General features: G+C 43.1%; 1 protein-coding gene across 1 annotated transcript in view; it reads right to left on the bottom strand.

The window, feature by feature from the left end:
• Positions 1-20941, bottom strand: part of LOC137261849 (spectrin alpha chain, non-erythrocytic 1-like) — a 315782-nt gene that overhangs the window by 57356 nt on the left and 237485 nt on the right. The window contains exons 12-13 of the mRNA XM_067799651.1: positions 14931-15092; positions 12816-12876 (exon numbers count right to left, since the gene is read on the bottom strand). Of these exons, the coding sequence (XP_067655752.1) occupies positions 12816-12876; positions 14931-15092 (223 nt within the window). The remainder of the gene's footprint in view (positions 1-12815; positions 12877-14930; positions 15093-20941) is intronic.

Raw genomic sequence — 20941 nt, forward strand, 5'->3', positions numbered from 1 at the left:
TGCTTAGCTTTAGCATACTATATATGCTACTGGTTGGTCGGTTTTTAGAACGAGCTTAGCGTGTTTAGTTTCAGCGAGCTGTTTCTTCACCCGTTCCCGTTCTAATTTACTCATCACATCGTTCTTTCTCAAACACTCCTCGAACGAATCCCTGTCCTTGCAGTGAAATAAGGCCACCCATCGCGTCTGCTCCCTGAGGTCTTTCAACACCGAGTTGAACTTCTGCGTTAGCACCCAGACGCTGTGATTTGCATGCCGGCCGGAGAAGGCCAGGTACGATAGCATGTCTCTCTTTTTTGTTATCTCGCGATTAGCGCTGCAGTCGTCCAGTATGAACAGCGTCGGTTCCCCTTTAAATTTCTCGTGAAGAGCTTTCAACCAGTCCTGCAGACGTGTTCCAGGGTCGATTTTGTGTACGTCGGGGTCCGTCATCACCCAAGGTCGCGCGTACGTTTTATTCATGCTCAGAGTAGGGCACATGATAACGATGTTATCGAACACATCCTTGTAGTAACCCTCCAACATATCCAAGACGAAAACGGTCTTCCCACAGCCAGTCTGCCCGCACACTATGGCGCAGTGTGGGTCAGTGGGGAGGTGGGGGAGACCCCCACTAGTAGATGGCTTGCACGAATCTCCCATTGTCTATATTAAGTTGCGCGTCCATAATAACGTACAGATATAATTTCAACTTACCAGCGGTTTGAGCCTTCTTAGTAATCTGGATGGTTATCCCTTCGCTGCCGTTATCTATACGACGCCCGCTACCGTGCAGTTTATCATCATTCGTGGATCGCATGTCCAACCATAGGGCGTACTTGGTGGTCAGGTATTCACCGATCTGCACGGAGCTTAGGTCCAGGTCCTTTGTTATGTAATCCCCCACTGGTAGCTTTTTTATCTCATCCCACTGCTGGTGTGGTCTCATACCATGACTGAACAGCTGGTTGGGCACGCCCTCGATGGTCACTTCCACCTTTTCAATCTCGGGGTTGAAAAACTTCTCGCTGTCCCTCTGGAATGGCTCGTAATCCTCCACGGGGACGACCAGGATACCTTTCATCGATCGCGCCGGCACGTTCAGGTTGATATTCCACACAGTGTCGCTCTTATCTCGCACGACTGATCTATGCCTCAGTACGCGATCGTACAGGATAGCCATCTTCCCAGAGTACTGGCTTCGAACCTGCCTGGCCAGCTCCGGGCTAGTGACCATGTCGAACTCCAGAGAGATGTTGTCTATGGTATAACTGGCCTCATCACCGTTCGGCGTACGCACTACTTTGCTATAGTCGTTAAACGTGAGCTCGTATTCGAGCCTATCACCCAGCGCGGCCTGGTAAAACGGCGCGTGTCCCGTGAGCAACTCGAAGTCGAGCGGCACGCAGAATCGATTCCCGTATGCTAGAGCGATGGCCTTTTCACCGGCCGATAGCTTGTCTTGCTGGTCTTGCGTGAAGGCATACCCTATGCGCGCCCGGGTTGATTTGCTGATGCCCTGGTACACATCATTGACTCGTTCTCCCTCGCTTTTCCAGAGATCCCTGTAGCAGTGAAACACGTCGCTGTCGTCGATGCTCAGCACCTCGTTACCGCTGATCTTGACGGTCGTTTTCTTGATGATAGCTCGACCCACGTTCCGCACTAGCTCGCGTTTGTCGTTGTCGGAGGTCAACGTGATATTGAACGCCAGTCGAACAGTGCCTGGTACAATGAGGTCATTCTCACCAAGGTTTGGAAATCTAACCAGCAGAGTTTGATTCTGGTCTATCTTGCTGGGATTGTTGGTGATGGTCACCGACTGTCGCACGGCTCTGGCGCCTAATGGCTCTCTCAATCTTCTGAAAGGATCTAATTTTCTGCCGTACATTGTTATATAAAAGAAATATATTTTTAATACTAATGGATGAAGACATAGATATGACGGAGATGCCGGGCGCTAGTGCCCAGGCATTCGATGATGAGCAGGAGACCTCATTTACTAGTTCACCATTGAACCAAGAACTCTTGGAAACAACGGTAAATGATTATTACGAAAGTTTAAGAAGAGATAAAAACTACGTTGAACCACAGGGTCGATACCATAAGAATTTTTTTATTGATACAAAGGGTGTTCTACGCCTTAAGTCTGACCCAGGGGTTGACCTCTTTAACAAGAGCAATAAAAAACCACTGGCCTTGTCAACTCTAGCCAGCCGCCATGGTGTCGAATTTATCCGTAAAAATCTAAACATGAATGATTACGGTGGTGCAATACCTAAGGTCGTTAAAGAAGATCTGCAAGCTACCAGATCCCACCTCACCACTAGAGATGAAATGACACCACAGCGTGCTACAGAAGCCTCGGACAGCATAGAAAAACTGTTGAGCACCTACTGGGACAAACCGTTACCGGGGTTTGACTTTCCGGTAAGGGAACTGCGCGGCTTAGACGAAGCCGTGAAACGCGTGCGTGGAGAACTCGTGAACAACATGGGGAAACTGAACGAAATCGACGAGCACATCGCTAGGGAAAAAACCAAACTCAACGAAACTGAAAACGATGATATGAAGCGTCGTATCAATGAACGACTACGCGATTTAGAAGATGAGAGACGTACACGATTGGAAGCCGCTTCCTCGAATCGTGAACAGCTTCGATCCCAGATCAGTCGTATTCGGGAAACAATCGATAGAATACTGAATGAGGATACAACTTTAGCCAACAGGATTCGGATATTGTTCCGGGAGCAAGGGATCACCATCGTCAGCATTCTAACTGCATTGGGTTTCATCATATCAACCCTGGTGGTGTCACTGGTGGGAGGAACCCCTGTGGGGCCTGCCGGCGGCGGGGGAACTCCAAGTGGCGGTGGTGTTAAAGACTGGATAAAAAAACTCGGGGAAGGCCTAGCTAAACTGGCTGGTAAAGCCGCCGAAGCCCTTCCCGGCATCCTGGGTAGCATCGTCTCGTGGTTGTTGGGCGCTCTGGCTAAAACTGCCATGTGGCTCAGTCAAAACATGTGGGCAGCCATCGTCGCCGTGGCGGGTCTGGTGTATGTAGCGGCTAAGAAATCTTTAACCAAATAAGTCCCAAAGTTACCCCACCAACCACCAGGGCCGTTTTATCATCGATGTGATTGGAGGCCTGAATATGGGGGTGTGTGGGGGGCACATGAACTTTAGACTCCGGGGGTGGCGCCACTATACCCTTTTCACGTGGTGGGATGTGTGGGATATAGGGGGTGTTAATATCGGGGTTGATACCCAACTTTTGATCCGCCGTGGCTATGACTATTTTGTTGTTATAACCCACCACTTTTTTTATTCTCAGTTGCATATCACTCGGAGCCATGTACAACCCCACGCCGAACACGTAATTGACTTTCGATCTGGCGTATTCTAACACGTTTTGGTAACGGTCGATGGCCCGCGGGAGATCAACTGGAGAATTGATAGCATCCTCAACGTTGGAAACGAATTGTGTCTGAGCGTCGTAAGCAGTTCCCTTACCGAGGATGTTGGAACGCGTCATCGACTGCGCACCCAACAGCGCCCACACGTACGTTCGAATCGAGTCGTTCAAGCGTATTGTACCAGCACGAGTGAATTCTTTCAATGTTTTTGAAATCATTTTAGTCCAGGCTGTGGCTGCATCAGGATTGGTTTGTTTTATACAGCTGACATGGATCTTTTCATTCGTTGTGGGACCTGTAAATGTATGACGGTTTGGGTTGTATGAACCATCTTTAGAACCGGCATAATATGTTCCGGACCTGTAGAAGTACACGAGAACTATACCGAGACCATGGTTCACACCAGGAAGGCGAAAGTCTTTATTCGTTGGAATCTCAAACTCCCCACAAATACGTTCATAAGCGCGTCTATCATAGGGGTTATTCGTCATACTCCACGCTTTATCTTGGGGAAGAGGAGCACTTATTTCCTTCAATATTCGTCTCGTTTGATAATAAATATGAAACAAAATAACCGCCTTACTCAGTTCGTCTATACCGTAGTCTGGTGTCACACCCGACCCTGTCGTCGCACACCACACAGCAAAGTTGAGTTGGTTCTGCCAAAACTGCATTGGGTTTTGATTCCAGTTTACCACTGCCTGCGCGTTATTAACGGACACGACATATTTTTCAAAGATATTAATAAAGGTTGTTTTAAACCCCGTACCATCTGCATTCACCACGATTTTCAAGTGTGCTAAATCCATATTATAATATATAAATTATATATTATAATATGTACATAACACTTCCAGGGATAACGAGCGGTGAGGCCGTTCAGCTGACGCACGCGATCGATAACACGTCAGGTCAACTCGAAGTCGCACTCTGCGATATCACCTACCTACCGCAATGGACTAACATTAATATCAGCAACAATAAGCTGTTCGTCAGTGGAACTCGCAGCCAGATAACTGACGGCTACTACAGCGTGTGCTCTCTCAACGACGAGGTCTTCAAACCCCTGGGAGCCGAACTCAAGATGAACGACTCAAATGGCACAGTGGTGTTAATCAACAACGGAAGAACCTCCTTGAGGCTCGGCCGACCATTAGCGAGGATACTCGGTATGTCTCCTGACGAGATAAAACCAACAACAACCGTCACAGGCACTAAGTTACCCGACCTAGTACCGTACCGAGAGCTGTACATTCATCTCGGTCAGGTGAGCACAACGTATAACATTCAAGGAGGTCACCCTTCCACTATACTGAGAGCAGTGCCGGTGAAAACTGAGAAATTCAACGACGGTAGAACCGAGTCGTTTTCACCACGGCAGTATAAGAGATTAACCCAGGGCAACATACCTGAGCTGACAATATCGGTGTTAGATATAAATCATAATCCTGTAAATATAGGATACCTCAGCTTAACACTTCATGTAACATGACCAGCGCACAAGGGCCCGGAGTGAAAAAATGCGTCAATATCGGGATCTCCGACCTCGGAGACACACGCGGTTTCGACGCTCCCGGAGTAGATGGTAAATCGTATGCCTTGCAACTGAAAAACAACATTTACAAACGCGTTGAAATCCCCTCCGGTGGAACCCTAAGTGATATGATAGATACCACAAGAGCAACAGTCAACACTAAGTACGCCCTTGTCAACACCGGTGATAATAATTGGGTAATATACCCATCGTTCGGGGGTAAACTGTTCGACTTAGACGATGTTGAGAGCACTACCGTCGTCAAAAACAAACCATATATACTCGTCTTCACCGAAGATGACAAGTGGGTGTTGTTACCCGATAACGACGACTGGTTTCTCAATATTAGACTCGTCTCCCCTTACGTGTTCACGGATAACAAAGACAACCACCTAAACAAAGTCGTGAACAATGGAATCCTGCTCGTGGCTTACGTCCCAACTCAGAGACGTAGCGTAGTCGTCAGCCCCGTCAACAATATAGCAGCCCACATGCTATCGAGTAAACCGGCCATACAAAACGTGAAATTGCAGTTGGTGTCTGAATTCGAAGGCGTGACCAAGATACTAGAGAGTCTACCGGCAAACTCAACACTGTTCATCAAAGTCTACCTAGGGGAACCATCGGTGAATGATGTCGAGATCGTGAAGGGGATCAAACTCGGGTGGGTGAAACGACACCAGTTTCAAGTTTGCAATGTTTACGTGCGGACGGGTGTCGACTCCAAGACCAGTCTGCAGGGGGTCAACGTGATCGTGGAAAATAAGATATCACTAACCAAGATCTTCCTGCCTGACAACATACACTTCATAGGTATGAAGTTAACCCATGAATTATTATCAGAAAACCAGTTGGAAATTATATCGTAATAGTATAATAATGACCAGTCATCGTCCCAACACTACGCTTAACGACCTAGGAGACACGGAGGGATTCGATCAGCCTGGTGAGGAAGATGAATTATACATCCTGCACTTCAAAGACAACGTGTACAGACGGGTGTCGTTATCAGATTTAAAAGAGCCTGAATGGCTGATCAACTTAACACTCACCTCACCTTATATCACATTAACCGAACATGGGACTGTCGCTAAGATTAGGAACAACGGCATCTGGGCCGGGGATTTCATTCCGAATAGTGTATCCATAGGAACTACTAATACCGAAAAAAATAGGTTAAGGAGTGAAGTAAAAAATAAATTAACATTTAGCAATTATCCTGCTAACTTAAGGCCTGATATATACACCCCTTTCACACTCATCATAGAAGTCTTATTTACGTTTTTACAACATGAAAACATCTCAAGAGTACACCAAATTTTACCCGGGGTGTCAATACACTGGTTTGACGAACACACAAGAAAATATTGTCGTATTTTTATACAACAGGATACCCACGGGGGTCCTATAAACCGCTTAATAAACCTCAGTGGGGTTTTTATTACAACAGGAAATTCTATTAGCCTCTCACCTATTACCCTGACTAGTAATCTAGACCTTATAGACTTCAAATTAATTGATAGAATATTAACTGAACCCCAATTAAAATATCTTTCAAAATATACATTATAGGATGGGTCTGTACCTAGTCGTAGAGGAAGTAGCGAAGACGCTGGAAACCGTAGATGGGTTCCGCTTGAGGCAGTTATGTGATGTGAAACGTCAACTAGAACAAGACCGTGACACGCGGAAAGCACTATGTAAAAAGTACAATAGAGCTTTCAATATCGTGGACGGGGTTGACACTACCCTTATGGCAAACAGCATGGGACTAGGGGCGGCAGGTGTTGGATTGTTAGCTACCATCGTGGCTGCCCCTTTAGTGCTAGGTATTGAAATAACGGCTGGGGTGACAGGGTTGGTAGGGTTGGCGCTTAAGTTAGTATCACGCAGACTTAATCGTAAGGCATTGAAACACGACGAGATCAGGGTTCTGGCCGAAGCAAAGCTGAACACAGTGAGTGAGCGAATTTCCACGGCACTCTCTGACAGTAAGATCTCAGAAGAGGAGTTTCGTTCAATCCTATCTGAACTCAAAAAATATAACGGAATGAAACAAGATATTCGGTCCAAGTCTCGTAAGTCTGCTATCAGCGAGGACGAGAAAAAAAAGTACATAGAACAGGGGATACAAAAAGCCCAGCAAGCCTTTATTATGAACACCAAAGAGATCGTAGGCGGTTCACGTTAAACTGTTTCATCGATATAAACATGATATAGGGGAACACGAGGGCGATAGCCGTAAGCGGGCCACCGATCCTATATGGTCAGTCAAAACTTACAACATAGATAAAGTGGATATGAAAGCCGACGAACCTAACTTATACTACTTGAGGGGTGGGCCGGGTAGGGGGTTTGTAAGAGAAAAATTATTGATCGTACCGTACGGCACAGTATTACCTCCTACCAAGGCACAGTAATTACCGCCAACTTTTTTGTAGTAGGGGTAATAGTAGCAAGAGCTAATGGCCCAACCAAAGCCTTATTTAGTAAATAAGGCTTTGTAGAGACATTTCTTGAAAGTGAGCCAGAACTATCATTCCCTATACTACTATTCTGCTTCATCCTACAACATGCTGCATCAACCTACAACATGCTTCTTCATCCTACAACATGCAGCTTCATCCTACAACATGCTGCTTCATACTAAATGCTTCTATATCTTTCTACAACATACTGCTTTATCCTACATGCTGCTTCATCATGCTACAAACATTGCTTCATCCTACGACATACTGCTTCATCCTAGTATTCCCCTACAACATCCTGCTTCAGCCTACAACATGCTGCATCACCCATCAACATGCTGCCTCATCCCATGATATACTGCTTTGTCCTACAACATGCTGCATCACCCTATAACACGCTGTAGCACCCTATAACATGCTGTAGCACCCAACAAAATGCTGCTTCATCCTACTAAAAGCTGTGACATCCTACACCATGCTGCTTCATCTTACTACATGCTGCTTCATCCTACTACATGTTGTGACATCCTACACCACGCTGCTTCATCCTACTACATGTTGTGACATCCTACACCATGCTGCTTCATCCTACTACATGCTGCTTCATCCTACCACATGTTGTGACATCCTACACCATGCTGCTTCATCCTACCACATGTTGTGACATCCTACACCACGCTGCTTCATCCTACCACATGTTGTGACATCCTACACCATGCTGCTTCATCCTACCACATGTTGTGACATCCTACACCATGCTGCTTCATCTTACTACATGTTGTGACATCCTACACCATGCTGCTTCATCCTACTACATGTTGTGACATCCTACACCATGCTGCTTCATCCTACCACATGTTGTGACATCCTACACCATGCTGCTTCATCCTACTACATGTTGTGACATCCTACACCATGCTGCTTCATCCTACTACATGTTGTGACATCCTACACCATGCTGCTTCATCCTACCACATGTTGTGACATCCTACACCATGCTGCTTCATCCTACACCATGCTGCTTCATCCTACCACATGCTGTGACATCCTACACCATGCTGCTTCATCCTACCACATGTTGTGACATCCTACACCATGCTGCTTCATCCTACTACATGCTGCTTCATACTACCACATGTTGTGACATCCTACACCATGCTGCTTCATCCTACCACATGTTGTGACATCCTACACCACGCTGCTTCATCCTACTACATGTTGTGACATCCTACACCATGCTGCTTCATCCTACCACATGTTGTGACATCCTACACCATGCTGCTTCATCTTACTACATGCTGCTTCATCCTACCACATGTTGTGACATCCTACACCATGCTGCTTCATCCTACTACATGTTGTGACATCCTACACCATGCTGCTTCATCCTACTACATGTTGTGACATCCTACACCATGCTGCTTCATCCTACCACATGTTGTGACATCCTACACCATGCTGCTTCATCCTACTACATGTTGTGACATCCTACACCATGCTGCTTCATCCTACCACATGTTGTGACATCCCACACCATGCTGCTTCATCTTACTACATGCTGCTTCATCCTACTACATGTTGTGACATCCTACACCATGCTGCTTCATCCTACCACATGTTGTGACATCCTACACCATGCTGCTTCATCCTACCACATGTTGTGACATCCTACACCATGCTGCTTCATCTTACTACATGCTGCTTCATCCTACTACATGTTGTGACATCCTACACCATGCTGCTTCATCCTACTACATGTTGTGACATCCTACACCATGCTGCTTCATCCTACCACATGTTGTGACATCCTACACCATGCTGCTTCATCTTACTACATGCTGCTTCATCCTACTACATGTTGTGACATCCTACACCATGCTGCTTCATCCTACTACATGTTGTGACATCCTACACCATGCTGCTTCATCCTACCACATGTTGTGACATCCTACACCATGCTGCTTCATCTTACTACATGCTGCTTCATCCTACTACATGTTGTGACATCCTACACCATGCTGCTTCATCCTACTACATGTTGTGACATCCTACACCATGCTGCTTCATCCTACCACATGTTGTGACATCCTACACCATGCTGCTTCATCCTACTACATGTTGTGACATCCTACACCATGCTGCTTCATCCTACCACATGTTGTGACATCCTACACCATGCTGCTTCATCCTACACCATGCTGCTTCATCCTACCACATGCTGTGACATCCTACACCATGCTGCTTCATCCTACCACATGTTGTGACATCCTACACCATGCTGCTTCATCCTACCACTTGTTGTGACATCCTACTACATGTTGTGACATCCTACACCATGCAGATTCATCCTACACATGCTGTGAAATCCTACACCATGCTGCTTCATCCTACATGCGGTGAAATCCTACACCATGCAGATTCATCCTACACATGTTGTGACATCCTACACCATGCTGCTTCATCTTACTACATGCTGCTTCATCCTACTACATGTTGTGACATCCTACACCATGCTGCTTCATCCTACTACATGTTGTGACATCCTACACCATGCTGCTTCATCCTACCACATGTTGTGACATCCTACACCATGCTGCTTCATCTTACTACATGCTGCTTCATCCTACTACATGTTGTGACATCCTACACCATGCTGCTTCATCCTACTACATGTTGTGACATCCTACACCATGCTGCTTCATCCTACCACATGTTGTGACATCCTACACCATGCTGCTTCATCCTACTACATGTTGTGACATCCTACACCATGATGCTTCATCCTACACCATGCTGCTTCATCCTACTACATGTTGTGACATCCTACTACATGTTGTGACATCCTACACCATGCAGATTCATCCTACACATGCTGTGAAATCCTACACCATGCTGCTTCATCCTACATGCGGTGAAATCCTACACCATGCAGATTCATCCTACACATGTTGTGACATCCTACACCATGCTGCTTCATCTTACTACATGCTGCTTCATCCTACTACATGTTGTGACATCCTACACCATGCTGCTTCATCCTACTACATGTTGTGACATCCTACACCATGCTGCTTCATCCTACCACATGTTGTGACATCCTACACCATGCTGCTTCATCTTACTACATGCTGCTTCATCCTACTACATGTTGTGACATCCTACACCATGCTGCTTCATCCTACTACATGTTGTGACATCCTACACCATGCTGCTTCATCCTACACCATGCTGCTTCATCCTACCACATGCTGTGACATCCTACACCATGCTGCTTCATCCTACCACATGTTGTGACATCCTACACCATGCTGCTTCATCCTACCACTTGTTGTGACATCCTACTACATGTTGTGACATCCTACACCATGCAGATTCATCCTACACATGCTGTGAAATCCTACACCATGCTGCTTCATCCTACATGCGGTGAAATCCTACACCATGCAGATTCATCCTACACATGTTGTGACATCCTACACCATGCTGCTTCATCTTACTACATGCTGCTTCATCCTACTACATGTTGTGACATCCTACACCATGCTGCTTCATCCTACTACATGTTGTGACATCCTACACCATGCTGCTTCATCCTACCACATGTTGTGACATCCTACACCATGCTGCTTCATCTTACTACATGCTGCTTCATCCTACTACATGTTGTGACATCCTACACCATGCTGCTTCATCCTACTACATGTTGTGACATCCTACACCATGCTGCTTCATCCTACCACATGTTGTGACATCCTACACCATGCTGCTTCATCCTACTACATGTTGTGACATCCTACACCATGATGCTTCATCCTACACCATGCTGCTTCATCCTACTACATGTTGTGACATCCTACTACATGTTGTGACATCCTACACCATGCAGATTCATCCTACACATGCTGTGAAATCCTACACCATGCTGCTTCATCCTACATGCGGTGAAATCCTACACCATGCAGATTCATCCTACACATGTTGTGACATCCTACACCATGCTGCTTCATCTTACTACATGCTGCTTCATCCTACTACATGTTGTGACATCCTACACCATGCTGCTTCATCCTACTACATGTTGTGACATCCTACACCATGCTGCTTCATCCTACCACATGTTGTGACATCCTACACCATGCTGCTTCATCTTACTACATGCTGCTTCATCCTACTACATGTTGTGACATCCTACACCATGCTGCTTCATCCTACTACATGTTGTGACATCCTACACCATGCTGCTTCATCCTACCACATGTTGTGACATCCTACACCATGCTGCTTCATCCTACTACATGTTGTGACATCCTACACCATGCTGCTTCATCCTACCACATGTTGTGACATCCTACACCATGCTGCTTCATCCTACACCATGCTGCTTCATCCTACCACATGCTGTGACATCCTACACCATGCTGCTTCATCCTACCACATGTTGTGACATCCTACACCATGCTGCTTCATCCTACCACTTGTTGTGACATCCTACACCACGCTGCTTCATCCTACTACATGTTGTGACATCCTACACCATGATACTTCAATCCTATTACATGTGACATCCTACACCATGATGCTTCATCCTACACCATGCTGCTTCATCCTACTACATGTTGTGACATCCTACTACATGTTGTGACATCCTACACCATGCAGATTCATCCTACACATGCTGTGAAATCCTACACCATGCTGCTTCATCCTACATGCGGTGAAATCCTACACCATGCAGATTCATCCTACACATGTTGTGACATCCTACACCATGCTGCTTCATCCTACTACATGTTGTGACATCCTACACCATACTGCTTCATCTTACTACATGCTGCTTCATCCTACTACATGCTGTGACATCCTACACCATGCTGATTCATCCTACTACATGCTGCTTCATCCTACTACATGCTGTGACATTCTACACCATGCTGCTTCATCCTACTACATGCTGTGATATCCTACATCATGCAGATTCATCCTACTACATGTTGTGACATCCTACACCATGCAGCTTCATCCTACTACATGCTGTGACATCCTACACCATGATGCTTCATCTTACTACATCTGCATTACATTCCACTATGCTGCATCTGAATACAACACACTGCTTCATCCTACAACATGGTGCTTCATCCTACAACATGGTGCTTCAGCTTACAACATGCCTCTTCAGCATACAAAGTGCTGCTTCACCTTATAACATGCTTCGTGATCATACAACATGCTGCTTCACACTACAACACATTGCTACAGCACACAAAACACACACTTATTACACAACTCACTGCTGCACCCTACAGCATACCGCTTCATCATACTAATTCTCACTACAAATTACTGCCTTACCTTATGAGACAGTTTCACCCTACAAGACAATGTTTCATGCTTTTGAAGATATATGAATGGACTCACTCTCTTCAGACTCTTCTTCCTCCTGGTCTTTGGAGTCTTTCCTTCTCAGGCTTCCCTTCTTCTGAAACATGTAGTGTTCATGCACATGTGTGGAGAAAGTCAAGCTTAGTGCTGCCACCACCATAACCATGACCAACAGCAGAAGAAAACGATTATGGAAATTGTTCCAAAAGGACATTCCAAAATGAAATCATCATGTGACACTAACAAAGACTAGACAACTATGAGTGTGAACTTCATGTTATATAATCAACTGGGAAAGGGTGTCAGTGTTTGAGTTAAGTCTCATTAAAACAATCCTCCAGTTGTATCATGGCAAAACCCATTATAGAGATGTTTTCTCTGTAATGTGTGTCTTTTCATCATAAAATCTACACCAGACATTCCTTGTGAGCACCGGCTGTGACCTAATCTTGGTGTTTACAGAATATTCACATCAAGAAGTATGAATATACCCTTGTTCTTTTCCCAATAACAGTACATTCCAGATACCTGAGGTTTCAGGTGTTGAGAGACTGATCATGATGTAATAGAGAATTAATCACAGTTGTATGATAGTTCCTTTGAATGCCTCTATCACATAACAACCAGGATATGTACATAGGGACATAAAGGCATATATTTTTGTCATGATGGCACTTCATCTGAGGGAGATTACTTTTGTCATGATGGCACTTCATCTGATGGAGATTACTTTTGTCATGATGGCACTTCATCTGATGGAGATTACTTTCATTAAGAGTGCATATTCCCTCTAAGACACAAAAAATGCTAAATGGGAAATGTCGGGTAATCTGAGTGGTGTTACCACTAATTACACCTATTATAAATTAATTAACTGACCATCAACTGAATGACAAGCAAGCATTGTCACTTAGGTGACATATAATCCTCTGCTGCAAATTATAAAATCAAATTTAAAAAGGAATGAAAGTGAATGTAATTTAAGATGAAGCTAAGTGTCAACAAAAATATGACCGTCAACCTCTCTTGATATCTTGCTCTTCAAGACTAACTTTCACCTTGACACGAATGTCATAGTGTATATAATATGTAAAAATAGTAATAAAGGAATTGCTTATTGGAAAACATTCAAGGGAAGTCTTGAAGGTCTTAGAAGAAAATCCAGTGAACTGTTATTGAGATATCTCCCTGACTGAAGGCACAAAAGTGTGAATGGTCGACCAATTAAATGCTGTTTGAAAGTTGACAACTTTGGTTTACAACTAGAAAATATCTGATGATCACTTGAGAACTGTAATCATCTGCTTTTCTGCTGTGTTCCCCCTCAGAACCCAAAGTAGGAGAGTAGAAAGTGATGGGGCTTTCTGGTTCCTCCAATCCATATAAAATACTTTGGTTCTGTAGTTTCCACATGGTCTAATCTGCCGCTGCTGTCACATGGAATCATTTCCTTAACAGCTTTAATACCATTCCTGAATGATGACAAATACTAGCTTGTATATGTCTTGAAACTTCCACTTTCCACCAGATAACAGAGGCTCCCATCTGGTCTTGTACATCTGTCTTCAAAGACAGTACAAAAAGGATTTGGAGAAACAGACTGGATTCTGGTAGATATTCCGTGCCTTTACCTCTGGAAAGATATCTACCTCTATGTTTGCAGACAGAATGGACACAGTATTCCTCCTTGGCACTGGAAATAGGATCTACCTTTCCATGAGGATGGTACGAAACAAAAACTGTCCAGACTGAATATATCTCCCTGTGGTTAGATCCCAACTTCCAGATGTAGAAAGGCATTATAGATTTTAGCAGTTATGGAGTTAGTGGAAGACTGGAACTTCCTGTTGCTATCCCAACTGACCTTGCTAACAACTGAAGCTATAGATAAGACTGATATCTTCAATGAACCTTGTCTCTGACTAAAGACAGAAGATGAACTCTTTCAGAATTCACAATAAGTTTATCTGTGTTTGATCATAAGATCATCTTGTGTTTTGTCCCAGTGTCTTGTGTATTACATACAAGATTAGCTTGGTACAGCCAAAATTCTAAAAATGTGTCTGCAGGCATAAACTTCATAGGATGAATTATGTGACAAACTCTACCAACACATTATGTATGTCAATAAACAATAAATCTTTAACTTACCAGTGATGTCTGTTTTTCGTTACTCTTGAGATTTTTAAATGCTTTTTTCCACATGCCCTTGATAGCTGATGACGACTGTGAGTGTTTCATATCAGACTCTTCCTCTTGCAGGTCAGTTCCCTCCACAACCGACCCATTCTGCTTCGGCATGACCATGTCCATCTGTACATACAACATACACCATGTACATATATCTATAGTGAAGGGTCTGTGTAACCATGTCCATCTGTACATACAACACACACCATGCACATACATCTATAGTGAAGGGTCTGTGTCACCATGTCCATCTGTACATACAACACACACCATGTACATATATCTATAGTGAAGGGTCTGTGTAACCATGTCCATCTGTACATACAACACACACCATGTACATACATCTATAGTGAAGGGTCTGTGTCACCATGTCCATCTGTACAAACAACACACACCATGTACATACATCTATAGTGAAGGGTCTGTGTCACCATGTCCATCTGTACATACAACATACACCATGTACATACATCTATAGTGAAGGGTCTGTGTCACCATGTCCATCTGTACAAACAACACACACCATGTACATACATCTATAGTGAAGGGTCTGTGTCACCATGTCCATCTGTACATACAACACACACCATGTACATACATCTATGCTGAAGGGTCTGTGTCACCATGTCCATCTGTACAAACAACACACACCATGTACATACATCTATAGTGAAGGGTCTGTGTCACCATGTCCATCTGTACATACAACACACACCATGTACATACATCTATAGTGAAGGGTCTGTGTCACCATGTCCATCTGTACAAACAACACACACCATGTACATACATATTTAATGAAGTGTCTGTGTCACCATGTCCATCTGTACATACAACACACACCATGTACATATATCTATGCTGAAGTGTCTGTGTCACCATGTCCATCTGTACACACAACACACACCATGTACATACATATTTAATGAAGTGTCTGTGTCACCATGTCCATCTGTACAAACAACACACACCATGCACATACATCTATAGTGAAGGGTCTGTGTCACCATGTCCATCTGTACAAACAACACACACCATGCACATACATCTATAGTGAAGGGTCTGTGTCACCATGTCCATCTGTACATACAACACACAACATGAACATATATCTATAGTGAAGGGTCTGTGCCACCATGTCCATCTGTACATACAACACACACCATGAACATATATCTATAGTGAAGGGTCTGTGTCACCATGTCCATCTGTACATACAACACACACTATGTACACACATCTATAGCGAAGGGTCTATGTCACCATGTCCATCTGTACAAACAACACACTGGGTGCATTAAATGCCTCCAATCTTATAATGAGGCTGAATTTGTTTCTCTGGCAAAACATATTCTTAGCTCTATAGATATATACTGTAAACCAGGAATTTTTTGCATTGATGATATTTTGTGATTGAACAGTTAATACCATAAATGCGACGATAAATTTTGCGAGTTGTAAGACTTTGATCAGTATACTCCCTTTGCCATTTTATGTTATGAAAGCAACAACACTGAAGCCTCACTTCACATATGGTGATTGCTTCCTGTTGCTTTGTAATACCACGCAAGCGATACACAAGTACTGTTAATAGTGGGCCCGAATGCTATTGTTATGTTTTTTGCACAAGCACTTTCAAGAAGTGGGTGATTATATTGGAGTAGGGGCATTCATTTGTTACATGTCATTATATCCCCCAGCTGGGAGACACGAGGGGGTTCCCATTAGATTCCCCCTCCCCCTTTTATATTTTCATTTTTGCGTAATTGGAAAATTATTATTAAAAGATTTCTCAAATAATATCTATGGTCGTCTTTTACCCAATGTGAATGGCTTTCCGCATACATTCAGTTTGTCGTTTGAATCAGCAAAAGTATTGATCATTGACATGAGAAAGCAGCTTTAAACAAATGAGACGATTTATTAGTGAGACACAATAAACATCGCATTTTTCGCATAAATTTAGCGCCCCGTAAAAATTTCATGGTTTACAGTACACACTTTGAATATTAGCAATTCCCAATGACCAATGAACATTGCTTAGCAACTTAGGAGCCACATTTGCCCACATGTGTAATCATGTAAATAATTGTATTGGTTTATTCCATAGTTAATGTGAAAATCAAGTTTTCTATAAATCTCAAATCTAAACACATTCCTGTTTTTACTGATCAAAAGTGTTAATAAACTGATACCCTTTCAGTTCAAAACAATTTCACATGTAATAGAGTTCACTTGTACTAGTTCAGTGCATAATTTTGAACAGCAGGATTGGAAAATCCATTAGAGAAGCCTGTTCAGTAGTTGTACCATGAGTACTGGGCTTACATGGTATACCATGTTAATAATCACTGTGTGAATCCATGTGGGATTATAGATGTTGGATGGAGTACTGATTTTTAAGATAGTCTCTTAAAGGGAGGGCTATGATCATTGTGATGCTTTTGACATCAGCTTCACACCCTTAATCATCTCAATTTCTACGCATATGTATCCAACGTTGCCATGTTAAAGGTTTTCTTATTTTTATGACAAATATATAGTATTTTAGACAGAAATCCCAGACACATGAGTCAGCAAACTGATCCACCATCTGCAGCTGGAGCAAATGTCTGTGATTATCTGATGAACAGCTACTGACTGCAACACAGCCCTGTCAGGTCCACCTGCAGTCAATAACCAGGCACGTCTAGATCGCAACAACATCCTCACTAGCCTTGCTTGCTTCACCTTAACATGACCACAGTCTTCTTTAATGATACAGCTGAGTTACTTCACAGATGTGCAGCAGAAATACATGATGATGTGTAGGTGCCATAGGAAATCACTGAAGATGAAGATACAGGTATACCCTTGTCTTGTGTTGATGTAGTAGATATAGGTATTCTCTACCCTTGTCTTGTGTTGATGTAGATATAGGTATTGTCTACCCTGGTCTTGTTTTGATGTAGATATAGGTATTGTCTACCCTTGTCTTGTGTTGATGTAGTAGATATAGGTATCCTCTACCCTTGTCTTGTGTTGATGTAGATAGAGGTATTGTCTACCCTTGTCTTGTGTTGATGTAGATATAGGTATTGTCTACCCTTGTCTTGTGTTGATGTAGATATAGGTATTGTCTACCCTTGTCTTGTGTTAATGTAGATAGAGGTATTGTCTACCCTTATCTTGTGTTGATGTAGATAGAGGTATTCTCTACCCTTGTCTTGTGTTAATGTAGATAGAGGTATTCTCTACCCTTGTCTTGTGTTAATGTACATATAGATATTCTCTACCCTTGTCTTGTGTTGATGTAGATATAGGTATTCTCTATCCTTGTCTTGTGTTAATGTACATATAGATATTGTCTACCCTTGTCTTGTGTTGATGTAGATATAGGTATTATCTACCCTTGTCTTGTGCTGATGTACACAGAGGTATTGTCTACCCTTGTCTTGTGTTAATGTACATATAGATATTGTCTACCCTTGTCTACGTTCTTACAGGTATTGTCTACCTTGTCTTGTGTGGATGTACAGACAGGTATTATCTAACACTGTCTTGTGTTGATTTAGATATAGGCATTCTCTACCCTTGTCTTGCCTTGATGTAGATACAACTATTCTCATACACTTGTCCCTGTTATTACTTTCTTTGTTTTGGCAACTACATTTTTCACATTCCTTGGCTAATAACTCTTCATCTTAATTCAACCCAATAATTACTCCACACAAAATATGCTCTTAACTGTCAGGCATGAGAATATAGACTTCTCTCACCATCCTAAAACATGGAGGCCTTAACCAACTGACTGGATAGTTTGAGCCTTCTGTAGTTATTGCATGTACTTCCATTGTTGGGGTTATCTATCGCACATCCTTTGTCAAGAGACAAACAATAGTCCAGCTAGCACAAGGGTAGGTGATTTCGGATCACCAACACAACCAATACTGTTAAGTGCTGACATAGCTCCCCTTCAAGACTATCTGGCTAAGGCGCAAGGCTAGTGATCCAGCGAGGCTGAGGTTTCGGGATCGAGCCCACCTGTGACCGGGTGTAAAAACCTTGGAGTCAACTTTGTGTGCAGACTCTTTCAGTGTTGTCACAACCCCTAGTGTACAGTACACAACCCTGTGCACTTAAAAGAACCCATGAATCCGTTGGTATATGACCAGATGGTGGCCACATGAACACGTGCATACACATAGTTGCAGGTAAAGCAACGTGCAGTAAACTTGGACAAAGTGCTGTGACTATGTGTCCCAGTCCACCCAGCTGTCAATTGGGTACCTCGTTAGGATGAGAGAGCCACAATAAACTCGGTGCGCCTAGTGGCAGCAAGAGTTGTATACTCCCCAGGGAGTTGAGATTGAAATATGATATGCTGTTGAGATTGACATCCGGTGATCGAGGGAAAAATACCAGCGCCTTGAGCAAGCACTGGTGCATGGATATGTGCGCTATATAAATATCCAATCTATCCAATCTATCTATCTATCTATCTATCTATCTACTTGTAATAGTCAAACTTATACATAATGCAATCCACTGACTCAACTTCCACTGGAGTTACAAGATAGAAAAACACCATAAACATCCTGAAGATTTTCAAATCAGAACTGAAGTCATACTGTTTTAAGAAAACATCCAGTGTCTAACTTTTCATTCTCAAGTTGTTTGGAGAGCTTTTGAGTTGGAACTGGTGCTTTATAAATGTTTTGATGATGATGATGATGATGATGATGATGATGATGATGATGTGTGCAGTTATCAACATCTGCAGGCCCTTGTGGGTTTCAGTTAATAATCTTTTTTCGATAACTGTAATCTTACCCTTGTTTTTACCCCTTCCCTCATGTCAAGTGGGAAATAACAGTATTGCAAACACTGTCTAGATACACAGTTAACTGCCTCACCTTGTGGCAGAACATTATAATAGTCACTGGCACACTTCTTAACATGAGAGAGAGTATGAAGTTGATTATACTGAGACAATATTCAAAGACAAGCAAAAATTGTGTCCAGGGACACGGAAGACCTGCTGCTGTAGGAAGTGTTCACCACACTGAGTGCGCTTTGGTGATTCTACTAAATAAGTTCAATAAACATCTCTGCAGTTGTGAAATGCACACCTTTCAAGTCCCAGCTAAATAAAGCTAAATGAGTTTTGTGCTGTGTTTTTTGAGGAGAAGTGGATAAAGTACACCCCCTGTTGTATGAGACAAACAGGATGAATAGAACCAAATTCAACTAACTTCAAACAGCCGTAGAAGTGACAAACTTAAGAACTTGCATAAAAAATTATGAAATGCACATCTTTAGAGTCCCTATGAAACACACGTAGAAGTTCATTCAATTCTGTTAAACAGTTCTGTGGAGAAGTGGGTAGACTTTGTCCCCTTGTCCCCTATCAAACATCTTTAAACTTACATAAAACCCCCCATTAAATACAAAAACAAAATAGGAGATGCACACCATTAGAGTCCCAAGAAAGACCCTGTGTAAGTTCACTGAATTCCACAGAGAGTTTTTTTTGTGGAGAAGTGGATAGAGCATATTCCCTGTTTCATACCTATGGTACAACATACGAACGGACGGGGAGGGTAACCCTATATGCCCCCAGCTATATATGATCAAGGCATAAAAATACTTACATAACATATATCTAAACTTGTGAATGCAGACAAAATGTTTCTTTCAGTGATTATGCAAAGAATCCCAGAAAGCCTTTATTTGATTGCTGTGAACACAGCGTTCCTGCAAAGGGTACACCCGAATCCCCAATCTTGTGTGGTATCACTCAGCCATATGGCAGAAGATAATTTAGTACAACACACACACACATTCAGCAGATTTATTCATTAGCAACAATCTTAAATGGTTATTGCCTACTTAAAACATTATCTGTGAAATATGCAATGAGAGATAATGGTATAGCTCTTGCACTTGCTATGAACTGTATACGACAGTGGCTCGAAAGTCTGTAATAA

Source organism: Haliotis asinina, chromosome 14 (assembly GCF_037392515.1).
Source record: "Haliotis asinina isolate JCU_RB_2024 chromosome 14, JCU_Hal_asi_v2, whole genome shotgun sequence".
Taxonomy (NCBI): domain Eukaryota; kingdom Metazoa; phylum Mollusca; class Gastropoda; order Lepetellida; family Haliotidae; genus Haliotis; species Haliotis asinina.